This window comes from Thunnus albacares, chromosome 9 (genome assembly GCF_914725855.1).
Source record: "Thunnus albacares chromosome 9, fThuAlb1.1, whole genome shotgun sequence".
In the NCBI taxonomy this organism is placed as follows: domain Eukaryota; kingdom Metazoa; phylum Chordata; class Actinopteri; order Scombriformes; family Scombridae; genus Thunnus; species Thunnus albacares.
In genome coordinates, this window is record NC_058114.1 from 25,453,365 (window position 1) to 25,480,501 (window position 27,137).

General features: G+C 42.2%; 2 protein-coding genes across 4 annotated transcripts; one reads left to right on the plus strand and one right to left on the minus strand.

The window, feature by feature from the left end:
- The first annotated feature begins 208 nt into the window (after positions 1-208).
- dnm3a (dynamin 3a) lies at positions 209-27,122 on the plus strand. 3 transcript variants are annotated; one of them, XM_044362040.1, is made up of 26 exons: positions 209-1,029; positions 2,465-2,538; positions 3,016-3,165; positions 3,256-3,459; positions 3,832-3,930; positions 4,875-5,035; positions 5,119-5,261; positions 5,360-5,495; positions 5,608-5,675; positions 5,833-5,971; positions 6,067-6,153; positions 6,266-6,336; positions 6,449-6,509; positions 7,551-7,577; positions 8,333-8,446; positions 13,304-13,413; positions 16,721-16,832; positions 17,491-17,652; positions 18,028-18,251; positions 18,367-18,525; positions 19,963-21,035; positions 25,541-25,608; positions 25,723-25,813; positions 26,008-26,081; positions 26,172-26,336; positions 27,038-27,122. In XM_044362040.1, the coding sequence occupies exons 1-21, from the start codon at positions 869-871 to the stop codon at positions 19,994-19,996; spliced, it is 2,496 nt and encodes an 831-aa protein (XP_044217975.1). In that variant the 5' UTR covers positions 209-868; the 3' UTR covers positions 19,997-21,035; positions 25,541-25,608; positions 25,723-25,813; positions 26,008-26,081; positions 26,172-26,336; positions 27,038-27,122. The 3 variants fall into 3 exon arrangements, with proteins under 3 accessions (XP_044217975.1, XP_044217976.1, XP_044217977.1); XM_044362041.1 differs by having other exon boundaries at positions 25,723-25,762; XM_044362042.1 differs by lacking the exon at positions 7,551-7,577.
- On the minus strand, positions 21,207-24,766 carry pigc (phosphatidylinositol glycan anchor biosynthesis, class C). The gene is made up of 3 exons (XM_044362044.1): positions 24,666-24,766; positions 23,423-23,654; positions 21,207-23,313 (listed from the first exon to the last, which is right to left on the minus strand). The coding sequence occupies exons 2-3, from the start codon at positions 23,648-23,650 to the stop codon at positions 22,657-22,659; spliced, it is 885 nt and encodes a 294-aa protein (XP_044217979.1). The 5' UTR covers positions 23,651-23,654; positions 24,666-24,766; the 3' UTR covers positions 21,207-22,656.
- Positions 27,123-27,137: the final 15 nt, after the last annotated feature.

Genomic DNA, 27,137 nt, shown 5'->3' on the forward strand with positions numbered 1-27,137 from the left:
CAAAAGTGAATTCCCATTGCTTTTACTTGAGCTTCACATAAAATGTAATCTGAACTGAACTCAGTAATATGAACACTTTGCATTATTTCCCCATTAAATTTAGCCTTCGGTTTCTCTTTCACTTGCTTCAGGATTCCAGTGTACTACACTGTGCTCCCTCCTCACTGCCAAAGAATGCAGCCGCGTTATTTACAGTAGATGAATCGTACACGCTGGTTCTGGTTGTAGTGTTTAAGGGCTGCAGTAGAGGGTGTGTTGGATTTTTAAATAGCTTCTGTCGGAGGAGGGAGTGTTTGCCTGGTGTCTGATAAGTTAAGGTACTTTTATAATTGGCCATGAAGTTTGTCTGTCTAGCACCAAGGGGGTTGCCGAGTTAAATTTTCCGATGAACGCGCATGCGCTGAAAACTTGATTCCGTTAGCTGTCAAAGTAGAATGTTTTGCTGTTAAACTATCCAGCAGCGGCTAATAAGCTAGCGGTTAGCTTCCCAAATGTATCCAGAGGTCAAGGGAAACAACTCACTGCGCGCTTTTGGAGTTTTAAAAGACAGAAATGTCTATAGCAAGCTGTTTTCGAGGTCTCGTTGTCTGTGAGCACAAAGTCGGACACTTACGTTACCAGACGCACTAACAGTAACTAAGTTAACGTACCAACGGCTGCTGAAGACTCGGAGCTTTAAAATCGGCAAGAACCGACTCTCAAGAGGAGTATCAATTTTTTGGTTTTTCTACATTTCAGCAATGAAAACAGCATAATTGTAAGTAACCATTAACTATGGTAGCTATTCTGTTGACTGGTGTAGCGTAGAACCTGCGTTAAACAGGAGTTAAAGGAGCAGGGCAGGTAGACGGGCTGCCGCTCCGTTGCGATGGGCAACCGTGGGATGGAGGAGCTGATCCCGCTCGTCAACCGCCTTCAAGAAGCCCTGAGCGGCGTGGGACAGAGCTGCAGCCTCCATCTGCCGCAGATTGCGGTGGTGGGCGGACAGAGCGCAGGCAAGAGCTCCGTGCTGGAAAGTTTTGTGGGCAGGTAAGCCACATACAGTGAACTCTGAATGAACTGTGCATATCAACTTACTGAAAACAGGCACAGATGACGCATGAAGCCTTTCTGATAAAGCATAGGTTTTAACTTGTTAGTAGTGGTTTTATTAATGGTTGATGAATTTACTGATGCTATAAAAATAAGTTATAAGACAGGAATCTGTAGTTAGGATTCAACAAAATCTGAATTTGTAATATAGCTACCGTTCAGTGCTTGTAATGCTTAAAGTAAAGCCATGTCAACTGTGATGCAGGGGCTTGGACAAGCCTTATACACAAGTATCCACTGAATTGTAACCGGAACTTCAGACAACTAACGTAATCAGTTTGAATGTACTGTTGAAATCACTGTGTTCATACCTCATACCTCATACCTCATTGTCTCCGCCCAGCACTAGTGATATGGCTATATTTGCTAGTATGAAGTAGTGGATGCCAGAGTTGGCAGTGTCTGTATGACAGTAGCCAGTACAGCATCTTATCTCACAGGCAGGCTCTTGGAAAACAATGAAAGCTTTTCGTAAACATATAAGTCATTCAGACAATACCTTTCAGAGATTTGTTGAGTTAAATCTTATTCTGACCTTTCACGGATCTAATTTTGAGGTCTAAAGGTAACGAAGCCCAGTCAGAGTTGTTTTGGTAAAGTTTAAATACTAGTAAGACAGTGCTGTTAAATGCGATGAGGGGGTTAAGTGCTGCCATCCCGTCAAAAAGGAATGCTGTTCAGTCACAGTAGTTTCCTAGCTTCCTCTGACCATTATATTCTAGACACTGGGGCTTTGTTAAGTGAAGGGGACCCATGTATTGTCCCGAGTAGTATAGCATCCAAGCCAAAATGTGAAGCCTTGTCAGTAACTGTAGAAGACTCTTAATACTTGCCTTCCTGTGTGTGTAGTCATATTTTATCATGTCAGTTCTTTGTCTCAGTCATGACTATGTTATGACACTCCTCTGCTGAGTTCTGTGCCAGATGTTTGATCTGGAGCAGGATGCAGTAAAACAAACTTCCTGAATCAGATTTTTTCATAGGAGGTGGATTATTTTTACCCTGTGCATTATGTGTTTTATAGTTAACACTACATTCAGCTTTTAGTACTAGCCTTCCTGATCAAGTTGCTGGTATTTTGGATGGTATGGTAACCTAACCAAAACTAATGTACAGCTGACTGTTTAAGTCAGACAGTTCTGACAATACTTTATTAGGCCTATGTCTCACAGAAAAGTATATTGTCGTGTAATGGTCTTATGTGGGCATGTAGACTATGTAAAGTCATTTAAATGGTGCGTGTCAGGCTAATTTTTAATTTTTAATCTAATGCAAGTCTGCATTGGCATCAAATACCAGCAGCAGTTTGCCTGCATGTGTGTGTGTTTGTGGGTGTGTATCCTTTTCCAATTCAGTGCTTCCTCTCCAACAGAGACTTCCTTCCACGTGGTTCAGGAATTGTCACTCGTAGACCTTTAATTCTCCAGCTGCTTAGTGCTAACACGGGTAGGAAAGACACTCTCATTCACCCATGCATTTCAGGTGTCATTTTGTAGCTTGTATTTGAAGCTGCCACCAGGTGGCAGTATTACATTTCACAATGACAGAGCCAGACTGGTGAGACATTGCTTGAATTGTCATAAAATGCTCAGAATGATAAGACCGTGTCCTGTATTTTTTGGCCCTCTAGCCTCTGTTGCAGAGAAGCAAAGTGGTATGATATGCAGCATTTGCATTATTTAAAAGACAGTCTCAAGTAACATATAGAAACTTGCTGGAAGAGTGCAATCAGAAATAAACTTGACTTTATTAAATTGTATTTATATATCATGGTTTATCATTCTGTGCTCTTATAACTTGACCCATAAAAACATAAAACAGCAGCAAATGTTTTGATGCACTGGATGTGCTTGATATTTCTAAGATATTCTAAAATTAAGATCACAGTACAAATGTATCATTGTTTAACTGATGTTTTTCCAGAGTATGGTGAATTTCTCCATTGTAAGGGAAAGAAGTTCACAGACTTTGATGAGATCCGCCAGGAGATAGAGGCAGAGACGTGCAGAGTCACAGGATCGAATAAGGGCATCTCTCCTGTCCCTATTAACCTACGGATGTATTCACCACATGGTAACATTCACACAAAGTCTATTTCTCTGACATTTTTATAAGGTGTGTGTTTATGTGCACTCTTCTGGATGTGCTTGTGTGTGTTTGCAGTGCTGAACCTGACTCTTGTGGATCTGCCTGGTATCACCAAGTTGCCTGTGGGCGACCAGCCAGCAGACATAGAGTACCAGATACGAGACATGATCATGCAGTTCATCTGTAAGGAAAACTGTCTCATCCTGGCTGTCACGCCTGCCAACACTGACCTGGCCAACTCTGATGCACTCAAACTGGCCAAAGATGTTGACCCACAGGGTAAGCCAAATGTGTGTGTGTGGTGTGGGAATGTGGAAGCTTGATTTATATATAAAATAGTCAGTAATGAAGACATCAGGTTGGCCTTGTGGTTAAAGAGACCATTGCTCAAGAAGAAGACATACTGTACTGTGCAAGACATCTCACTAAGGTGCCTTTGAGCAAGGCACTGAATGTACACCAGCTTAATGCTGCATTTCTGTGGCTGATAACTTCACCTTGACGTCTGTAAGCAAGGATTAATGATCTCATTATTACAAGGAAAATGTCTAAAAGGTTGAGGGAGTTGTCATATAATATTCTTATTCCACAGGTTTTAAAATCACATATTGAGGCCGTAAAAGTTCCTCCTGTTTTTCTTCTTCCCTTTAGGCCAGCGTACAATAGGTGTAATCACTAAACTGGACCTGATGGATGAAGGAACAGATGCCCGGGAAATACTAGAGAACAGGTTGCTTCCCCTACGCAGAGGTGTGCTGCTTATGTTTGTGTGCATGTGTTCTTGTGTGTGTTGATCCACCTAGCTGCAATTTAGTCATATTGCATCTGGTGGAGGCTCTCTGGAGAGGACTGACGTTATAATTGTGTCTGTAATCACCTACCAGAAGCTCACTCTCAACCAAGCACTCATTCCCTCTGTCTTTTTCTCTTTCTATATCTCTAACTCTCTCTCACTCTGTCTCTTTTGTTCACTATTTGTATATCCATGTACAATATTTCATTAGCTTGTGCCATGTGTTAAAAGATGACCATATCTGTGCACATATGTGCACATTTGTTCTTGTGTGTATTTGAATGAGAGATAGACAGAGCAAAAGTGATTATATTATTCACTGTACTGTTTTGTGTAACAGCCAAGAGTGTGAGTAGGCGGACTGATACCAGCATGCCTGATGGCTAGTAAAAGTGTGCTGTGTGTGTGTGAGAGAGAAAGGGGGAGGTGGGGGGATACAGAGAGAGAGAGAGAGAGAGAGAGAGAGAGAGAGAGTGAGAAGCAAGGAAAAAGGCATTGCAGTAAAGCACCACCAGGTGCAAGCTCCCTCATGCTTCTCCTATAGTGCTAATGCATTAGCCATGGAAGCCCACTGAAATAACTGCCCTAGTAGCAGCATAGAGCTGAAGCATTAGATATGGAGCCTAGTGCTATTACATCTATTACTGTATTAAATAGGGGATTTGGCCCGCTTTATACCACATGCTCTGCTGTTGCACAAACACACTCATTTCCTGCTTGTATGCTACAGTCTTAATGGAACAAATGGCGGTCTGGGAAGAGTTCCCAAGGACACGTCAGAAAATGCGAGTTGAATCTGTCTTACATCAAAGCCCTTGATTGTTCTTCTCTCTTGTTGCACATTGTCTTCTTTACAATGATCACATGCTCTTCATTTCCCTTTTCATCTCTTCTTCCCCAGGTTACATAGGGGTGGTGAACCGCAGTCAGAAAGACATTGATGGGAAAAAGGATATTAAAGCAGCTCTGCTTGCAGAGGAAAAGTTTTTCCTTTCCCACTCGGCCTACAAACACATTGCTGCAAGCATGGGCACACCATATTTACAAAGAATCCTCAACCAGGTTAACACACCCACACACGTACACACATAGAAAAGTAAATAGGTTATGTGTGTGTGTTGTTACCCACAATTTTTATTTTTCAGCAACTGACAAACCACATTCGGGACACTCTGCCAGCCTTCCGTAGTCATCTGCAGAGCCAGCTTCTGGCTGTGAACAAAGAGGTTGAAGAGTACAAACAATATAATCCTGATGACCCTGCAAGCAGGACCAAGACACTTCTACAGTCAGTCAGTCATTCTGTGTGCATGTGTATGCAGATTTTGTTTTTTTGATTATTTATGTATCAGTGTTTCTCCTGGTCTGTCTGTTTCTTCTCCTCAGGTCAGTTCAGCGCCTGGCTGTCGACTTTGAGAAGCTAATCGAAGGCTCAGGCGACAAAGTAGACACCATGATTCTGTCGGGAGGTGCAAGGATCAACCGAATCTTTCATGAGCGCTTCCCCTATGAACTGGTCAAGGTGTGTGATTCTGTGCATTGCTTTTGATTGTCTTTGTGCATATGTAGAGCTTGCCATAGTCACTTGGCCAAGTGCTCATCTCTGACTGACAATGTACTGTGGTTGACTTCAGATTGAGTCTGATGAGAGTAAGCTGCGGCGAGAGATCAACTATGCCATCAGAAACATCCATGGAGTCAGGTGTAGTATAGTGTTCTGAGCATGAGTGTTAAATGCTTTTACATCCTTTTACATTTTTCTGTTGTGATATTTTTTGTTTGCACCAGCCAAGCTAACATTTGTTTTGTATTTCTTTTCATTTTCTTCCTTTCCTCCACCTGCTGCTCTTTCCCTATAGGACAGGTCTGTTCACTCCTGACATGGCCTTTGAAGCAATAGTGAAGAAACAGATATCAAGGCTTAAGGGACCATGTATGAAATTCGTTGACATGGTCAGTCAAGAACTATTCACCACCGTGAACCAGTGTTTCAACAAGGTATAAATCTCCGTGTGAGTTTTGTACTTGTGGGATGTGTGTTTCAATGTGTTGAAACAGCCTTTTAACTGATTTCTGATATGTTCTCTCTATAGCTTAGTTCCTTTCCCAAACTGCGAGATGAAACAGAGAAAATTATAACCACTGAAATTCGAGAGCAAGAGAGTAAATGCAGAGATCAGGTCAGTCACACACATTTGGACATTGCATTCACAAATTAGTTTGAGATCACACTACTGGATAAATTGTACAGGTTGTGTTTATCTCAAATTAATGTATGTCTGCTCTATCCAGGTCTTGTTGCTCATTGACATACAGCTTGCGTACATAAATACCAAACATGAAGATTTCGTTGGCTTCACTAAGTGAGTAACCTCTCATCAGTTTTAAACTGTCACTAAATATTTTAATGAACTATAAAAAATAACACAAATAAAAAACACAAATAAATTAACATGTGCTCTTCCTCTCTCTCAGTGCCCAGCAGATGTACAACCAAAGCAATAAGAAGGTTGTTCTGGGGATTTCAGGAAACCAGGTGAGAATTCAGCAGGAAAATACCTTTTTGCAGTATTTTTCACCACAGTAGCAGCGTGACTCTTGAGATGGTGATAGCAACAGATAAAGTCAGAGTGAAAGATCTACTACTGTATGGATAATTAAGATATTTAGGAGACATTTAGTAAAATCTTTCATGGTCTCCTGAAGATGCATCCTAATGACTTTGTTGATTCCCTGATTTTTCGTCTAGTGTCCCAGTGATATCTCATATCTTTTACCATACCTTGACTCTGACTTAATCACCCTCAGACCAAAAAATAAGGCTGGCTATACACTTTTACTATTGTTTTCCCTTCTCATTCAGAATTGCCTTTGTCACTATAATGCAAAACAAACGTGCATATTTGTGCATGATAATTTGCACATCTTAGATGACAATATATACACTCACAATTGACCCTTGCAGCCAATGGTTGTCTGCAGTGCACAATTTGAGTGTGCATGGTGCTGAACTAAACCTTTTCCATCCATCTTACATTTTTATTTTTCCCCTTCTTATTTCCAGTGATGTCACCGCCCCATGTGTTATGTATTAATCAGCATTAATCAGCATTCATAGCTGCAGTTAAATTGGAGATTTTTGTGTTTGTGTGCAGATTTTACTGAAGTGGATCAAATCATGAAACCAGGGTTGTTCTTGGCTTCTCACAGGAATGTAGTCAAGCAAAAAGGAGGCGTTTTTTTTTTTCATCTCAATCTCCTATGATTTATGTGTAACATAATATTTTTGTGACACATTTTAAAGCTGGGATCATTAAAGACACAATCCCCAGTATGATTGTGTTTATTCTGTAATCTCGATGTAATAGGATGACATTTGTAAAACAGCAGTAGATTTCAAGCACAGCTTTAAAAAATCAAAAAAATGTGTCGTTTATTTACACAAACAACTTTGATGTTGCTTTAATAGTAGTTAACTATTAAATTATCAATATTAGTGTAATCTTCAACAACATTAATATAAAGAACAACTGAACACTATCTTAATTTTGCTTCTTCATCTCCTGTTTTTCTCCAGGGTGTGGTCCCTTTCTCAAGTCTAATAGTAGGAAACCAATCTTTTAAAGCCTACTCTCTCACTGCTGCCTCTACTGGATATATGTGTGTGCAGGAAGCTAAGGGGTTGTGGGTTGGCATGCTACTGATGGCAGCAAACATGCACACTGGCAAAATGGCTTGTTGTAGCTTTATTAATCACGTTTTTCACCATCTGCCACTGATACACTGCTAATGTCACAAACTTTTTTTCCCCTCTCAGTGTTCTCAGTATTCTTATATTCTTTACCTCTGGCTCCATAAATATTTGCAGATGTTAAGACTTTCCAGTTTGCAGGATGTGTATGTCATTTCTTGGTATCTGTATGTCATCTCATACTTCCTGTTCCCTAATTCATCACACATCTTTCTTTCAGTCTCTTCCATCCTGTTCTTATCTCCAAATATGCTTGGCCCTATGCTTACTGTGTTTGCCTTTACCTGTACATCTAGTCCTCTTCTCACTGACCAGTGTCCGCTGGTGGTCAGGAAACATGGCTGAATTATTTGGTGATTGCCTCACTGTTGCTATGTCATATATCTCACAAATGTCTAACTTGCAAATTTTTTTTTCCTCCAGTGTCAACTTTCTCTAACTTTTGCTCCTGTTCTCACTAGTAAGGTCCACTCTCATTACGTGATCTGCTTTGCACACCTTCATAGGAATTATACCTTGCTATGTCATTTTCCATGTCCTCTCAACACCATTGCTGCTGTCAGTTCAGCCATCTGAGCTCCTTACCCTTACCTTTGGCTGTTGTGCAGGTCATACGAAAGGGCTGGCTGACTGTCAGCAACATTGGCATCATGAAAGGTGGAGCCAAAGAGTACTGGTTCATTCTCACTGCTGAGAGCCTGTCCTGGTTCAAAGATGATGAGGTAAGGCCTTCACTTTCATCTAATCCCCTGTCTTTTCATCATGCGTGACAACAAATAGATTAATCAAAGCAAGTTATAATTTGGACTAAAATGAGAAAATAGCGAAGTCCAAACACAGCAGTACACTTGAGTCATCATGAGTTTATTAACACATCTCAGCTTGAAACAGTATGTTAATCGGAAAGTTGAGAGATGATTAAGTAGAAGGGGAAATCTGTCATCAATTGAAAATACAACAGTTTCAGTCAAGCCCCTGCAGTTTCATTGAAGAAGTTGGAAGAGCTGTCCTAGTGTCCCTGTTCTGATGTCAGTGGGGCTGCCATCTGTCTGCCTGTCTGTGCCTGCTGTACAGGAGCAGAAGGTCTGCACAGCAAGTGTAGACAGGCAGACACACCACAACAGTCTCATCCTGTCACAGTTGATGTCATGTGAAGAGGGAAGGGCAGAGTACAGGAAGTGAGATCAGAGGAGGAGAGCATTTGTGCGTACATTTGTACCGTTGACTAATACATTACATTTGTGATGATGCTGTTGTGGATAAAATTTAGTTGTATTGTTTGACAGGCATTATTGACAGTGTGTAGAGTGCGTTTACAAATGAGTTATTGTTCTTGGTAACCACACTAAAGTTCGAAAGCCGCGTTGTGGCTAAAACCAGACAGATGGACCCTGTATTTATGGAAGTGACATTTGACACCATTATATGCATAAGTAGAAGAGCATCTTTCAGCCTAACCATTTTTCCTCTTTTCTCTCCTGCCACCTGGACCTGCAACTGAGCCCCTCCGTTTCCCCCATTCATTCCTCTGACGCCCTCCCCTCTCCCCATTCGTCCCGCTCTTCGTTCACTCTTCCCCTTACTCCCCCTTTTCTTCCTCTTCTGGGAGTTCAGGCATTTGGAGCGGCTCACTCTGACACAGCTGGAGCTGCCCCAAGCCAAACTAAGACACACACATACACACATACACACACACACACACACACACACACACACATGCACGCTCAAACACACACAGTGGACAGACTTGTATATACAGTATACAGTACACATGCGGAGTCTGATGTAAACAAACTGGCATGCAAATAGTGGAGAAAAATATACACTCACTCAGACAGACACGGTCACTTTTCAGATAAACACTGGTTCGCTTGAACACAGTGTTCCCAGACACAGCCCCAGGCATGCATATTGTACACAAACAGTGTTATACGTTTCCTCTGGCTGTCATCCCCTTACTAAGCATTTACCAATCAACTCACACGTACACACAGACTTAGCACATCTGCAATAAATAATACAAAGACAGGCAAGCAAGTATTTCGTGACCACATCAGAGCAACAAACTTTGACTCAGATCACAATGAGACACGTATGTTTGACTACAAGGATTAAAGCTCATATGAGTGTCTAAACCTTTCCAATTAATTAGGTTCAGTTGGATTAGTCATTGCACTTCCCCCTTATGTTGGAAAGTTTATCAGCTGTTTATGTGTTTTCAAGGCCTGAACGCATTGTCAGTCACCCATATTATCACAGAAGATCAGATCTACTGCTTTTCCAAATGCAACTTTGTGCGCGCACGCACACACACACACACACACACACACACACTGTCATGCAAGCCAACTTCTGCTTCTTCTCTCTTGCAGTTCCCGCTCTCACTCTCCCCGCCCACACTACCTCCACAGACATTTCTTTTTCTTCTACTGCTGCCCCCCCTCCCAACTTTTATTTTCTCTTTCTTTACCTCTGCTGCCTTTTCCTTTCCTCCTTTCTCTCTCTCTATGTCTGTCTCTCTTTCTTTCTCTCTCTCTGTCTCCCCCTCTTTCTCTTTCTCCCCCTTTCTGTGGTTGGCAGTCTCCCTGGGACTATGCACATTCCTGGCTGGAAAATTTGAAGCTTTGTCCAAACACCAGCTTCCAAGATCTGCCCAGAGAAATCCCACATGGCTGTTTCTACACTGCAGACCTCCCCTTTTGACTCCCCCTCTCCTCTCAACTCCTCCACAGTTTCTCTCACAAATACCCCTGTCCCCCCACCCCCCACCCCCTACCCCCATTGACTCCCCTTCCAACCTCCCTTCTCCATCCCTCGCTTCTACACACTCCAATTTTTTAACGTCTTAAAAGCCATACGGCGCATCGCTTTTCCGTGTACTACGACAGTTGTACCCTGCTTTGACCTCATACTGAGAGTGCAGCCTAATAGTCCAGAGTTTAATCTCTGTAGCACACTGAACAGACATACATTCCTTCACCCCTCAACTGCCAGGGCTCCACCAGGCAGCCTGAAGAAAAACAGACGGCTCATGCCTATACACTTAATCTAGACGCTCCCCTGTGTGTGTATGTGTGTGTGTGTGAGAGGCCTGTTCCATATCTCAAATCCATTAGTCTATAGGAAGAGAAGACACAGCTTCAGACATAGCAGCTCTGATGTATGATACCCCACAACCACCCTAGAGGACACACACACACATACACACAAGCATACACAAAGCAGTGCCATGATGTCTGTGAACACAAGAGTTATCATATGGCCACACAGATGCACATGCAGAAACACAAAATACCCAATATGTGAGGCAAAATCAGTCAATTTCAAGCTTTTCTACACTGAGTGTGTGTATAAAAACTCAATAGTTTACAGCTGTTTTGCCTTGAATGTTTGTAAAACATTAGTCAGTCACTAGTTACAGCTTCTCTTGCTGGAATTTGCCGTATGTAAACTTCTCTGCCTTGAATGCATCACTCACCATTTACACAGACACTCAAGCTGATGAATGCTACAAAATGGATCTCATTACGCTTGAATTACTACAGAGTTGATGACTACAGTTTGAAGTAATAAAAGTAAGTGTTAGTGTATGCACATTTAAACACATTTCCACACATTTAAGCAAGAAACATCAGAAAATATTAGACACTGGATTCGCCCCAGCGTAGATGCATGCATGCAGGTTTTCATGTTGTCCTGAGTCTTGTGGGTATGTATATGTTATTCGTGTAGGCTGCTGAAGCGCTTCCTTGCACAGTCTAACCAATGTGCAGACTACTGTACACCAGTAAGATCCTGAACAGGTAGTCTGAACACTGGGATGACGGAGCAGGACCCTTTCTCACTTTCTCTTCTCTTTGGTCTCGCCTTTTTCCCATTCTGGTTGTTTGCTAGCAGTCCTGCCTGTGGTGGAAGGTTGTCACCAAAAGGTTTCCTCTGTTATTCTCTTCTTTCTTATCCTGTCTCGATGCTGTGTTGCGGGGCGAGGGGTCTCACACGCACATCAGACATCCACTCCTACGGGTGTCCCTCCTCCGGCGATGTCAGTGTATCTTGGGTCAGGCGTCCACAGGGCTGTGTCCCGGTGTAGTATCCAGTCTTGACGTGGCACATTCACTCATTCAGCTAGGGATCTGCCTGTTCACTCAGGGAAGGCATAAGGAAATAAGGGGAGTGAGAGATGGAGAGAGAGTTAGGGAGGAACTTAGCAGCCATATATGGGTTGATGGGACCCATGGGGAATCAACTTTGGAGTGGTCTGCAGTTTCTCCCCACTTCTCCAGCACATTCTCTCCTGCTCTCTATGTTCCTCAACCCTTCCTCATCTAATCGCACAAAATTCACTCCTCTCTATCCCTCTATCCACCTCTATCCCTCCTCTTCCTCTCTTCCTCATCTCTACTTTCTATTTCTACCCCATCAGAGCACCCTATACTCTCTCCAGTCTCCTCCCCCTCTGTCTAAAGCGATCCCAGATGTTGCAGTATGAGCGCCAATCCCGTTCTGTCATTTTTTTCAGCCTCTGTTACAGGAAGTGGGCCCCTTTGGAAAAAAGGAAAGAGGAACGAAGGAAGAGAGTCGTAGGGTTCAGGGGAGCACTGAGAGAGGGAAGACCAAAATGTACTACCAGCACACTCACATTTAAAACCACATGTGTGCATGTCTTCAAATTCAGATGCAGGCGTGCACACCCACACATGCACACACACACACACACACTCACACAAACACAACCACCAAGACAACATCCAGGATTTTAAGGAAACCCTCTTTTCTCGCAGGCATGCGTTAGTTCTATTTTCCATGGAAGTCAGCCTTCTTTTTCCTTCTCTCCTTCATCTCTATCTAGTCCACAGCTGTGAATATCACCAAAGCAGCTTTCTGAAAGCCCCCTTCTCAAAGGTTAGAAAGAGGGAGCAGGCCAGAGTAGAGAGATGGGGGGGAAGGGCTTCACTCGAGGAGAAATGTTGTGTTAAAGCTTGAGTAATGACTTTCACATGTGGGCCCGGCCTCTCTCCCTCTTTTTTTTTCGTACTCCTTCTCTCATTCCCTCTCTCCCAGCTTCAGTTCTCTGTACCCTGCCTCCATACTGTCTGGTTCTGCTCACTCTGTCCGCTGCAGTCTTCCAACTGTTTACTGTCATTCATAAGTCCCTGCGGTGATGACAGACTATAGACTTATGGCATCTCTTTCGCCTTCTCTCTCCCTCGTCCACTGTCTCTCTTCCACAAGTTAGCGGGTTGTTAATGTGAGTCAGTCTTGACAGGCAGACAAAATCTGATATGAACTCGGATGCGCTGCTAGCATAGTGTTCACACAACTCCTCTTCGCCTCACCCTCTGACACTTTTCCTTTTACAGTTCAAGTCTCTTGATCCCACTGGCTACTCTCTTCTCTAAGCGCAGCCTGAAAAATATTTAGTACCAGACATGCAACTATTTTAACTAAAGCCCCCAAGTGAACTGTCTTCAGTCTGTGTTGTTTTTTGCTATCAACACCTGTGCTACCTCTCTATGATGTCCAATTTTACTCTGCATACCTCTGTCAACTTTTATCTTACCATATTTTGTCTTTTCTAGGAGAAGGAGAAGAAGTACATGCTCCCTCTGGACAACTTAAAACTCAGAGACGTGGAGAAGGGTTTCATGTCCAGCAAATTCGTCTTTGCTATCTTCAACACAGAGTCAAGGTTTGTGTGTGTGACTGGAGGCCTGTGTTTGTGTACGTGCGTTTCTGACAAGTGAGCACATGAGTCAGAATAGGGAGTTCTGTTCTTGTCACCTGCTTGCTGAAGTTGTAGTGATATTTTACAAGGCGTGGACATATCAGGAAGAAAGGGAGGAGATGTCAGAGCAGAGTCCTGCCCTTCCTTTGACCTCTTCTATTGAACTTTGCCACCGGAACTGAAAGGATATCCAGTGGGTGCTGGAGCGGGTGTAGTTTTTTATACCAGGCTGTTGAGGGCAGGGCTGGGTTTTGGTTTGTAGGTCTAATGTGTGTGTGAAACAGATTGAGAGAGACGGAGAAACAAAGAGAGAGCATAAGAGAAAAAGAAAGAGAGCGAGTGTTTAGGAGCTGGAGCCAACCCAAAGCCTGGCCGATTGTACCAGAGCATGTGGGCTTTGTTTATAATACTGTGCTATGCTGCATTCGGACACACAAACTGGATTTGTGTGTGCATATGCGTGTGTACATGTGTGTATGTGCCTTTTGCCAATGTGTGTGTATAGACCACAGCATACCGACGGCAGGCTCATTAAGCAGCTAATCAAAGCCAGAGAGCTTGGATCAGAGATGAGGCTGCTCTTGTTTGGAAAGAATTGCTCGACTCACCACAAAAAGGAGGGAGAGAGAAGAATTGGAAGGGTTGAGAGGAGAAAGAAAGCGGGAGAGAGAGTATCAGAGCCATCGGCCAGGAATGTGTCAAAGTCTGTCCTATGGCGCCCCCCCCACCCCCCCACCCCCTTTTCCTGCGCCCTCACTCTCTCTGTTTCTCTTTCTGTATTTGCGTGTGTGTGTGTGTGTGTGTGTGTGTGTGTGTGTGTGTGTGTGTGGCAGACATTGCAGTGGTTTTGTCCCTGTCTGACAGTAATCAAAAACCTCAGGAAACTCTTCAAATCTAAAGCAGTCAGGGCTCTGTGCAGGAATTCCTCAAGATGAGTGAAAAAACTCATACTGGCCACAAGCAGAGGAGAGAATAGCGAAGGAGATTAGAAAAAATGGTTGGTGTGAGTGATAAATCAGCATAGAGAACAATTTTAATGTGTGCTCGCTTGTCGGTGCGTATGTTAGCGTCCTGATCCTAGTGTAATAGCACTCTAGTATTGTCATCGTTGGCCTGGCTCCCTGTCTGTTAGCCACCACGCCCTGACTTATTAGCCTCACCCGTTGTAGCACAGCCATATGCTTACAAACGGACAGCCTATTTCTTGATCTTCTCACACACACAAAAAGGTTTCACATATTTGAGGTTAATTGCTATGTGTTCTGAATGTGAGAAGGGAACAACAAAAGGAGGAAAGAAACAACTGAGTGATTAAAGAAAAATGTTTAACAGATGGGCCACAGCCTGCTCCAGATCCTTTGCTTGTTTCTTGCTTTGCTCTGCTGTCTCCACACAGCACAAGATGTTATGATGGTGTAAAAGGAAAGACAGAGGGAAAGAAGAGCCCAGGAATAAAAAAAACAGGGAGAAAATAGATGATGAAGATGAGGGGATAAGTTGCAGTGAGGGAGGTCTTGTCAAGCATAGCGGTTTGGGAAATTGTTTTATTTTGTATGAGTGCATGTGTGTCTGTAGGTGTGTATCTACCTTGTTGCAAGTATGTCTCTATGTTGTATTTGTCAGTAAATTGTTCTCTCTTTACATGCTTTTGTATTATATACCATAATGCATTTAACACACCAAATTTTGGGGAGACTGGCTCAACTCTTATACCCCTTTTCCACTGAGGATCTGTGGTCAACCAGTGGTTACTAATACAGGGCTGACTCACATAGATCACTTTTGCACCAATGAACTGTGTTACCCCTGCATCAAATAATTTACACAAGATGGGGAATGCGACACAGGTCAGCCAGTGTACTTCCCAAATGGGTGGTCATTATGTATATTCAAAACATCACACCAGGCTGGGAGACTTGGACTGCTTGGACTATAATTATTCTCAATACATATTCTTAATTTTAGTCTCTGACCCTCTAAACTAAAGGAGAGTCAAATGACAGCCTGCATTAGTAATTCACACACAAACTCAGCCAACATTTATTTAGTATCTTCTGTAAATTGCTTGATAATGCAAACCAAATAATAGGGAACAGGTTAACAAATAATGAATAAAAGTACATTTTCATTAACTCATTATGCGGTATTCAAAGGACAACTATGTAGAGTAGCAGCAAAGTAACATAAGTTTCATGTTAATTATCAATTAATTATGCAAACACAATTATTTAAATGTGTTAGATGAACAACTTTAAAAGCCAAGTTTTGTAAGTGAGCCAAATTGAAGATGTGGGAGAAATGTAAGAATTTTTAAAGGATAATTACAGTGTTTCCCTCATCAGCACCTGTGTATAGGGACTAGTTTTATCTGTCTGGAGACTACTAAAACTCTTTAAGCTCACAGCTTATTGTGTTGTCAAGGAATATTCTCTATAATTATATCTACTCATATCTGCCAGGTTGACATGTTACACATAGAAGTCCAATCCTAAAAAAGGTGGGTGATCTAGATGTGCCGCTACCCATTAAGGTCATCCTGTTGGCTTGTGTACGAAATGAGTCGACAGATGAGTGAAATGAGGTATTAAGAAATTAGAACACAAACATCAAAATCATCCATGTGGTCTTGGTGCATTTTTTTTCTTTGCTGATTCATAATAGGTGACTGGCATTATCTCAAAAATAGCAGCTCTCGAGCGTAGTGATAATTGAATTGAGTGATCGAGCACAAAGCTGTGACGTTTCTTTTTATACCAGAGACTTTTTGTTTTTGTTTTTCCACACAAGATATTTGTTTATTTGTGGTAAGAAAGAGGAGACAGCCTACAGCTAAAAATTAATTTTAACATCCTAACATTGTCGCTGAGCAGAAAATGATCCCACACATTGTGAATAAAAACGGTAGCTACATCACCTACACTGAGTTCATCAGAGAAACCAGTAATTATTTTTCATTACTTTATATAGATTTATTATAAATGCCAGTCTTCCTATCTTGGATATTGCTTGTCACATATGACATTAAACATTGTGTATGCTAGTGTTAACCTGGAGCACCAGAGTGATCAACCTGGGTACAAGACACATCATGATGATCTTGTTATGTACTGAATATTCTTATGACATAAAGTTTTGGTGAGATTGGCTCATTGGCTATCCTTACAGGTTTGTTTAAGATGTGAATATTGTAGAAAGCCCCCTTGAATTTAAACTGTTATCGCTGGCTAGTGTAGTTTTTTAAGGCATCTGACAGTATTGAAATGAATTGCAGGAACGTGTATAAGGACTACAAATGCCTGGAGTTGGCCTGTAACACTCAAGACGAGCTGGACAGCTGGAAGGCTTCTCTGCTTCGGGCCGGAGTCTACCCTGAGAAAGTCACCGTTAGTATCCTGACCCCCAAGTCAACCTAATTAAACCCAACCCTGACCTTAGCTGTGGGGAGCTGCACCTGCCTGCACCTTGCCTTTGTGATGTATGCACTCATAGCCTTTGCTAACCTTAAACCCTTGCCATAACCCCTTACCCCCCTCTCTATGTCCATGTTCCCCCTTCTCCTCCCTTGCCAAAGCGAAAAGGCAAGGCCCCCACCCCTTCCATCTCGCTCTGTCGTTGGCTCTTCAGCACAGCATTCTTGGCCCATGATGTCACTACAATGTGTGTGTGTGTGTTCTAGTCTGTTTCTAATCAGCGGTTCCTCGTCCCTCACCCACTCCCCCTTTTTCTTTCTTCTGCCCATTCCTGCCTAGCTCCCTCTTTTGTGTTCCCCTCTATTCTGCTCTCTTTGTTCCTACCACAGTGGCTCTGTACTCCTGCTCGTCACCAGCATAGAATAGATGACAAGATATGGCAATACATGAGACCAATCTTTATCGCCTCACACATCTGTATTAGCATGAAATCAGCAGCTGTGTTAGCTCAGGAGTCACTGCAGCACATCGCACTGGACTATACATCATTGAATTAAAAAAAAAAGCCACAATCTGTATGTAGTGTATGTAGCAATTACTCCAAACTCCATCTTGTCTGTCTGTCACCCAGGTGGATGGACAGGGAAACGGGGCTCCAGAAAACTTCACAGACCCCCAGCTGGAGCGCCAGGTGGAAACCATTCGTAACCTGGTTGACTCGTACATGAGCATCATCTACAAAACCATCAGGGACTTAATGCCAAAGGCCATCATGCACCTCATGATCAACAGCGTAAGCTATCCAGACCAGACTCTTAAATGTTTAATCATTTTTTCCTTTCCAGCAAAACCTGCTCTCTTTCTCTCTGAGTCTTTCTTCCTCTCAAACATTCTAAAGTGACTTTCATCAATCATCAATCTTTGTCATAACTTGGCCAGTGAAATCTGTATTCCTTTGTCTACAATACAAGTATTCACAATTTGAAACCCTATTTGAGTATTTTCCAATGACGTGAAAAAGAAAGAAGAAACCATGGGGGGAAAAAAAAACATTTTTCAACACCCCTTTAAGAATTTAGAGTCATAATCCCAAATCAGAGTAAAGTATCACTTTACAAAGTCTTAACATTTTTGACTTGTCACAGCTGTTTATAATCCCTCTCCATAGGTGAAAGAGTTCATTAGCTCGGAGCTCCTGGCCCAGCTCTACGCTCTGGGAGAATGCTCAGCACTGATGGATGAGTCACCGGAGCAGCAGCAGCATCGGGAGGAAGTGCTCCGCAAACATGATGCCCTGAAGGAGGCGCTTGCTGTCATTGGAGAGATCTCCACCTCTACCTGCTCCACCCCCTTGCCTCCACCTGTAGACTCTTCCTGGATACAGCCCTCCAGGTACAGACGCACACACACAGTTGGACTACAACGATGCGTAGATACATGCAGTAAATAAAAATAAATAAATCTGTGTTACATATGGCTATCACTTACGGGCCTCTTCTCCACACAGCCCTAAAAAGTCAGTGACTGGTGCCAAGCCAGTGACTCGTGGCCATGCCCCACCTGTTCCTCGGGTTCCCACTCACACTGGACGCACTGCTTCCCCGAGTACCGACGGCGTTCAGCAGCTCGCTGGCCAACCCCACCGTGCTCCACCTTGTGTGCCAAGGTAGCTCTGAAACCACACAATTAGGTCCTGAAATCTGAGCGGTTATATCATCATAACCTCCGGTCTGTCACTCAAACATTGGCATAACAACTGGCATATATGCATATACACACTCACATATTCACAATCAGACTTTGCACTGCAGAGGCACAGGGGTACAGGGAGTTGTTATTTGAGCTGGGTGGGGGTCTGCTGGAAAATGTGTTTCTCATATTCTCTTTCCCATCAGCCTCAGTAGACAGGACTTCTCTCTGTGCAGCTTTCTACTGGAGCCAGAGACAACAGGCTGAGCACTCTGTCAAGTTTTCATCTTTCTCTCTGTCTTCATCCCCCCTTTCCCTCTTTCTCCAAGCATGCATTTGTTTTATTGCCTTCCCCAGTTTCCCTCATGCAATAGCCGTTATTTTTCCTTTTCCCCCTACTTCTTTTTCTTGTACATTTCTTCACTTCTCCTCTTTCACTGGTTCCTCCCCTGCTTTTGGCCTGTCTCTCCTTTTTCTTTCTGCCTCATTTCCTCTGTGCTCTCCAATGGTTCTTTAGGTTCTTTCCCGCATACAGTCTGCCTCTTTCCTCTCCTGACACTTTCCATCCAACATAATGTCTCTTTTCCTTACTCACTGTCCCTCCACTATAGATATAAATTGGGCATGAGGTTACTTCTATGAGTCTATTTTTTGTCTTACATATTTGTTGTCATCATTGTCAAGTCACTGGAAACATATGTAACAATAAAACATGTGGCGTTGTGGCAAATACAAAAAAATATGGCCAAATAAAAATACAAAAAGTATATGCATGGAAATTTATGAGCAGGGAAAAACTGTGAACCCTGATTCACACAGCTCCAACTTCTTGATGAGCTCCTTGCAAAGTTGTGCATCTCTCTGATGTTTAGGAGTAATAAGTAATCATTATTCCTCAACCTTACTCACCACTTTTTCCACTCTTCGTCTTTCACATTCTGCCAAACCCATGTAGTACTCCATGTAACCATGTAACAGTTTTAAAAAAAGCTTTTCACATCTTTCACGACACGCCTCTCAACCAGGGGTCAGCAATTAGGTGACAGCATGGGCCAGTTTTTTTTTTCAGAACTGTTCCTTGGATGGCCAGCACACTTTTATAGCTGCAGTAGAAATGTGGGTCTGTGTTTTAAATATTTGCTTTATTTGAATATTTTTTTATCCATTCAGGAATAAAATGGACATATAAAGCTGGAGAGCTTGAAGTTCTTTCCATTTGAAGATTCAGTTAAAGTCCTGACCTGTGTTATAACCCAGAGTAGACCCAGCCGCTGTATAGCTAGACTTAAAAAAATATGATAGCTGATGAAACTGTGTTATATGGTCATTTTAGGGATTTACATGAATGTTCTGTTAATACAGTTATATTATATTGAACCATACAGAAAAACCTTTGATCTAATCTTCTCTCCAGGAGGCATCCGCCAGCAATCCCAAATGTGAAATAACGGTCCTTATGGGTCAGAACTCCATTACCCATCTGCCTCAGTGATCCATCCAGCTGCAGCTGACTGCTACCCCAGAGACAACCATGACCTGTGTGATGTGTAATCCAGCTGAAGCGCTATGCTGGGCTTCTCTGTGACTCCTCTGGGAGCTGCAGTCTGCAAAATTCACTGAGTCTCGAGTCTGTTTTGTACATATTATCACTGGCCATAAATGCTGGAATGTGCTCGGCTGTCTGCTGCCTTTTCTCAAGTGCCTAAGCGTTGTGTAAATAAAAATACCAGTTATTCTACAATAAGAGGAAATAAATGCACTATTTTTACTGTTTTTGAATAAACAGGTGTTTTTATTTTTGAACATGTATCTTGATTTGTCCTTTATTTGAAAAGCTTCAAATGAAAAAAAGAAAATTTAATCCATTAAATCACGTTATGACTTAGTATTCCACTTAATTATTATTATTATTATTCACTTGTGTAGCTAGTGGTGTATATCAGCAGTCTTATGGGACCTTATGGGCGTTTTAGGGGTCCCCAGCAAAATAAAGATTATTCAGTCTCAGTCACTAATACCATTCACCATCATGAGAAGTTATCAGAATAATTATTAAATAATAATTACGATTAAATGTTATATCTCCTCCAATTATAGATTTAAAAAAAACACTTTTGGTGAGTATCCAAGGCTATGTCTTTTGACTTAGCTCATAATTAGTGCCCTGGTGTGTGCTGTATTATCAGTAGCCTATTGATTTATTGAGTTTACGATATGATTAAGACGTGATCTGATTGCACGTGGGGGAGACAGCATGTCATCCATCCAGCCTGTGACGTGCTGTTACTACGCCGCACGCTGCCTGCTGGTGGAAACCCGGCTCTCTGAGGCGCAGGGAGGCCGCACAGATACAGGCTGCTCGACTGAACTTTGTGTTAAAGTCGGGCTTCATCTGCCGCTTACACCATGGCGCCACCACAGCAGTCAAAACCAGCTGTAAAGCCCGCCGCCACATTTCATAGCAAGCCGAGGAAAGGAGAGGTGAAGGTACGACACCTAGCGTCCACCGCTCACTGCTGTCACTGCATTCAAGCTTTATGGTGACACACATTATTTCGTGTTCACGCTATGAATTTCTTGGAAAGCTGGTTCACATGAAGGGTCCTAAAACAATAGTCTGGTTTGTTTATGTTGCATTGAAAGCCAGAACCAAGAAAGGAAAATGTACCGACGCGTAGCTGGACTTTATGGATTGAAACAAAAACAAAAACCTAAAAATAAACATGCAATGATTCCAGTCTCCTTCACAATGAATGCTGAACTAAACAGGAGAGTTCAGTGGCGCGGAATTTAATCAAAGTACTCCACTTAGCTTAAATCTCAGCAGCAGCAGCTATCATGGCAGAAAACTGTCGCTGTGCTGCTCCCTGTAGGTCGGAAATTTGGAAGCAGCATGAAAATTACAACAGGTGTTTCTCATCAACTGCAAAACGCCTACTGTGTGACGTCACCGGCTGAGGTTTGGGCTCAAGCCAACGTGGTTGAAGGTTTCAGTCCCTGCAGAGCAGCCCTGCAGCAGTTTTCTGCACTAAATGATCCACGGGAACTGGTGGTCCCGGGTTTGTATGTATGATACCAAATTATTAGAAAGGAAGTAACGTCTAGATGGAGGACTGTAAAATTAAATAAAAGCAAGCAAACTGGCCCTCTAGACAAAACACAACTTGAAAACTCAGTAGTCTGTCAAAATTCAGTTTTTAGGTACAAATGTGCTGGCCTAAATTGTTAAATAGATTAAAACTGCAGTGTGTAGAATTTAGTAGCATCTAGCAGAATGGACTTGGCAGAAATTGAATATAATATTCATAAATATGTATTAATTAGTTTATAATCACCTGAAAATAAGAATTGCGTTTTCGTTACCTTAGAGTGAGCCCTTTATATCTGAAGAGGGAGCAGGTCATCTTCAATTTGTTGCAATCTACAACCTCAACACTAGATGCCACTAAATCTTACACACTGCACCTTTAAAATGAACCTCTGACAGTAAATTTGAGGCTATAATTGAAATATTGTGTATTACAGTTTCACTTTAGTCCAGGTAGAAAATAATCCCTAAGTGTTTTATTAAATAACTTACAATGAGAATTCTCTTTATGGCAAAATCCCTTAAAATCTAACAATTCTCCTACTGAAATTTAATTTCAACATAGTTTGCAATAGAATTAGAGCCCTTGTTCATCAAGCCACTGAGTTAAACACAGTGCACCTGTCCATCCAGTCACAGCACCAACAACATACTATACATAATGGAATCTCCCACACATTAATTAAAACATCACTGATATCAAATAGGTGCATAGCATCAGAGTGTGTACAGTAATGTAAGACAGCATTGCACATTACTTTTCATACAAATTCTGAGGTCAACAGTTGAAAGACAGTAGCAGCTCGAACTTTAAAAACATCTTCATATTCTCTAGAAGAGAATAAGTTGTCATGGCTGTCCAAACACATGTGGACCAATGATAAGAGTTAGCATCTGTCCGTTTGAATGTACAGCACCGATATAATACTTCAGGCTGACTGTAAATTCATTCATACAAAGTTTACCGTTGGCTTACATCTTAAAAGTCAGTTTGGTCAGGAGAACTCTGCACTCTGTCCGTTAGTGAAGGAAGCGGCTGAGGTCCTCGTGAATTTCAGCCTCATCCCAGGGTCCCTGGATGTTGTCCTTGTGCCTCTGCAGCCTGACTAACAGCAGGGGACAGAGCAATGTAACACTCATCAGCGCTAGGGCGAAGAGCACAGCTCCGCCTGATGACTGGGACCCCAGTCCACCTACGCCTCCGATGCACACTCCCACACACACTCCAGTAAACTGGCGAGGAGCGTTCTCCCTCATCCTCTGCAGCAAGCAGGGCCACAGGGCAAACACCGCCAGGGCACAGCTGAGCATGGCGAAGGTGTGCAGAGCGCCGGGTAACCTGGAAGCTAAACACACAGATGCAAACAAGGCTGCATTTAAGGAGAGGCTACCCGGGGGTGAGGGCTGAGCGTAAGGGAACGACACCAGGTGGGCCAAAAGCATCACAGCGGACATGGCATACACTGTGTCCGTACTCACGGACTCTGTTAGTGTCTTTAGAACTGGCGAGAAGCCAAAGGTGAAAGAAAGGAAAATAGTGGCACTCTGTAAGTCAGCCAGACGAGTCCGCGGCTCACACCCTGATTCAACCTGAGACGTCAAGGCTTGGTACAGTCCATACCCCAGCAGGGCACATACAAGGCTGGTCCACAGCAGTGTCTCAGGGGACAGGAGACCCTAAGAGGAAAGCAGAGAAGTGGATTAATTACGCATTTAATGAACATTAGTTCATACAGAAAGACCCAGTGTGCTCTACAAGGTCCATGGAGCTTTTCTAAAGCTTTACCTGCTCCATGTAGAGCCAGAGGGTGATGAAAATGGCCACGCAGGACAGTTGCTGTCCCACAAAGCCTGCTTCTTTCACCACAGCCCAGTAGCGGTACTGCCGGATGCCCTCATTCCTCCGCAATTCCTCCAGGAACCTCTGGTCCACATAGTTATCAGGGAATGGCTGGCGCTCCCATAGCACCTTCCTCCAGGGCACAGCTGGACCCGGGGCACTGTCTGGCCCCATCACCCTGACCACAAACACACATAGTCAGATTTATGTGTAGGCATATTTCATCCACTGCTCACAGTCGCTGGTGCACTACAAATTCAATACTCACTGTTATTTTAACCACACACACAGCTTTACAGACAAGGCTTTTCTACCAACCAGGTAACTTGCCACAGACCCAAAAACTCCAGACTTACTGGTGTGAACTAGTTTGTGCTAATTTATTTGAATAGTTTAGGGAATAAAATATAATGTCAAAATCTAGTTTCAATACCATCATTATTTCAGTCTTGAGCTTACATACTGCACATTCACATTAATTAAATCAGTGGTTCTCAAACTGCAGTCCGGGGACCCCCAAAAAGGGGGAATGATTTATTTTCACTACAATTTCATCCATAAGAAACACAATGACAGAATGTATGACTATTTTGGTCGTGGGTTTCGTACACTTTCTGTAATAAAACATCTAAAAGGCAAAAATCTCCTCAGACAGGGGTCCATGGTTTAATTTGTGTCAGTTCAGGGGACTTTGATGTGAAAAGGTTTGAGAGGCACTGAATTAAATAATTCATTTAGGTTTAATCAAATCACCACACAGCAGACAAGGGGCCAAAGAGAATCCCAGCATAGAAAAACTGGACACATTAAACAGAGTAAAGGAGGCCTAATGAGATTCATAAAAAGACAAAAGTATATGTTTTGTCAAGAGTTTGCTAGTTTATTTATCACGTGATAGATCATTTCTCCTGAATACAGATAGCCTCAGTTAGCTTAAAGCTTTCGATGGGTCTGAAGCTGTCATATACTGGATTTTTTGCATTAATGATTTCCTCAACAGCTCTGTGACAAATGAAAGCTACTTGCAGTTGAATCTGTTGAGAGTTTTGGCGTCTTGCTGGTGCTGCTAGAATGAAACTACCGCTAAAAACCAGACATGGCTTATATATACGGGTCTATATGAGCATTAACATGTTGACAATCTGCTGAACGATCCCCATAATTGTCCAAAAAAGATCCTTTCACCTACCTGGGATTTTGCTCGGTGCCGCTGCTACAATCTGATGATCATTGTCCCGGAAGTGAAGCTGTTTCTGAGAGCTCACAGCGCCCCCTGTTGTTGGTTATAAAGTAAAGCACTAAGCCAGCTGTCAGTCAGCCACAGCTGTCATGAATGCTGATTGCACTATGTAACTATGTTTTGTTCCTGGGTAGTAAGTGATATTTCCTAATTGCTTAAGCCTAAAAAGAAATAAAATGGCTGTTATTCCCTTCAAACTTTGCTTTTGTGACCTGGTCTGTGATATTTTGAAACTTAGCTATTTCCAATGGAGAAACATCGAATTTGCATCGTCTCCCTATCTGAACACCTGACTTTCCATATTGGCATTAAAGGGAATTTGTGGCAGAATATCTATTGACAACATAAATGTGTGTTTGTGGCAATGAGAGAAATATTTTAAGTCTTCACAAACTTGCAAATGGCTGGCAGACAACTACAAAAAGTCAGTATACATAAAGTCAGAAAAAAACAACATATGAATCACCGGATACAATGATGGAAGACTATATTTGGGGGCTGATTGGTGAGAGTGATTTACAGTATAATCGTAAATCTTGAATAACTACAAACTTCTAAATCCTTTGTGCTCACTTTTATATAACTTTAGTATAAATACGTGTTCATTTAGATTTTTTTCTGACTTTATGTGAATGAAAATGTGCAAATAGGTTCATTTCAAAATATCACTGTCCTGCTCACAAAAGCTAATTTTAAAGGGAATAACAGCCATTTTCTATACTTCTTAGGCATAAGCAATTAGGAAATAACACTTTCTACCCAGGAACAAAAAACAAGTAAAAATTAGATACACGGTGTTACTTCATCTTCTTCTCTTTGACTAGGTGTCTGTGATAAACATATGTTGCCCCTTCTCTGTTGACATCTTAAGGCCCAACACACAGACTAACAGGTAAACGTAACATTTTAAACTTAAATTATTTTCACGATGCTGATGGTTTGTGTCTCCTTTTAGAGTTGTTTACCATGTTGACCATTAAATTTGATCAATATTCTTGTCATATAGCTGTGTCCCAGCGCATAGACCACAGGCTCCCGTTTCTCAGGTGAGGAGGAATCAGGCAGTTTCAAAGGAACCACACACGGCAACCACCACGGTAAATTCTGCCAACTCAAAGAAACCTGGGATGTGAACAAATGTAAAATTTTGCAGTTCCACTTTGTGAGAGGGAACATTTACACTATGACACAGTCACAGACCTTCTGAGAGTCTCTTTGCTAATCCACTGAGGTGTCTTTTTGTTGCTGCGTGCTTATATCTGTAACATATAATCTATATCTTTAACTCTAGTTGCAGGCAGGATCATGTCTTAAGAGAGATGGTGTTTGCAGAACTGGATCATCCACACATCATCTGATAGGCCAGTAAGTGTCATGAGTTTGATTCTGTGGGGATAGTGTGGTGATGATGATGACCAAATCAAACAAACCCTATCCTGCTTCCTTTTCCTTCAGCTCTCCTCAGCTACGTCCGCGGCGCTTAGCAGGGGTCTCTGATTCTGCACTAAAAGAGTGTCTAATCATCAGACCTCTGCACAACCAGATCCAGAAGACACCAGATGGACCAGCAGCTCTGTGATTTAGATGCTGCAGCTGGATAAAGCTCTGACTGTCCTAAAGGTATCTGCATGACTGTTTAATGTTGTCTTTGTGTGGTGTTTACAGTACATATAAACAGTACAAAAGGTCAGTAAAATAATTCAGGTTTGTGAGCAAATAGATTCTTTCTGTTTAGTAGAAAAAACAACAGCACACAGAGGTCAGAAAAGGGTATTATTGTTTAATTTATACACATTTACAACTACAACAACATAAATTGAATAAATATCTTATGTCCCATTGCCTCTCCCGCACAGCTCCATCAGGGTGGTAAACATGACTTTTCAAAGACAGTGTGGCTGTAGTCAAAATCCTACTCAGTAACACAGAAATACTTTTTTAAAATATGTAGTGGGTTTTATTTTTGTAGAACTTTAAAGCACTTTAAAAGATAAATCAAAACCCTGCTATCACTTCATATAACTAATCCATCACTTGTGAGATATACAGGATCTCTACATACAGTACTTCAATCATTTAAACACTGGAGACCACAGCGAGACCAGATGGGCAGAGAAACTATAAGCACTTAGACTGAGGCAGAGGTTGACCTTTCCTTATATGTGTGATTATGCAGGGACACACAAAACTCCAGTTTGTTGTTATGGCTGAACAGTATCATTTTAACACAATTTGACTGATCAAAGTTTGGTTTACAGCACTTCCAACATAAGGCTGTTTTTGTAAAAGCATGAACTCACTGTATGATCTTTGTCTTACAGCACAGGACAAATTCAAAGCCCCGTCAGAAGATGGCAACATGGAGCTATCATGAATCAAACACATAAATAAACAGCTCGCACACTGCAGGGCTCCAATGTC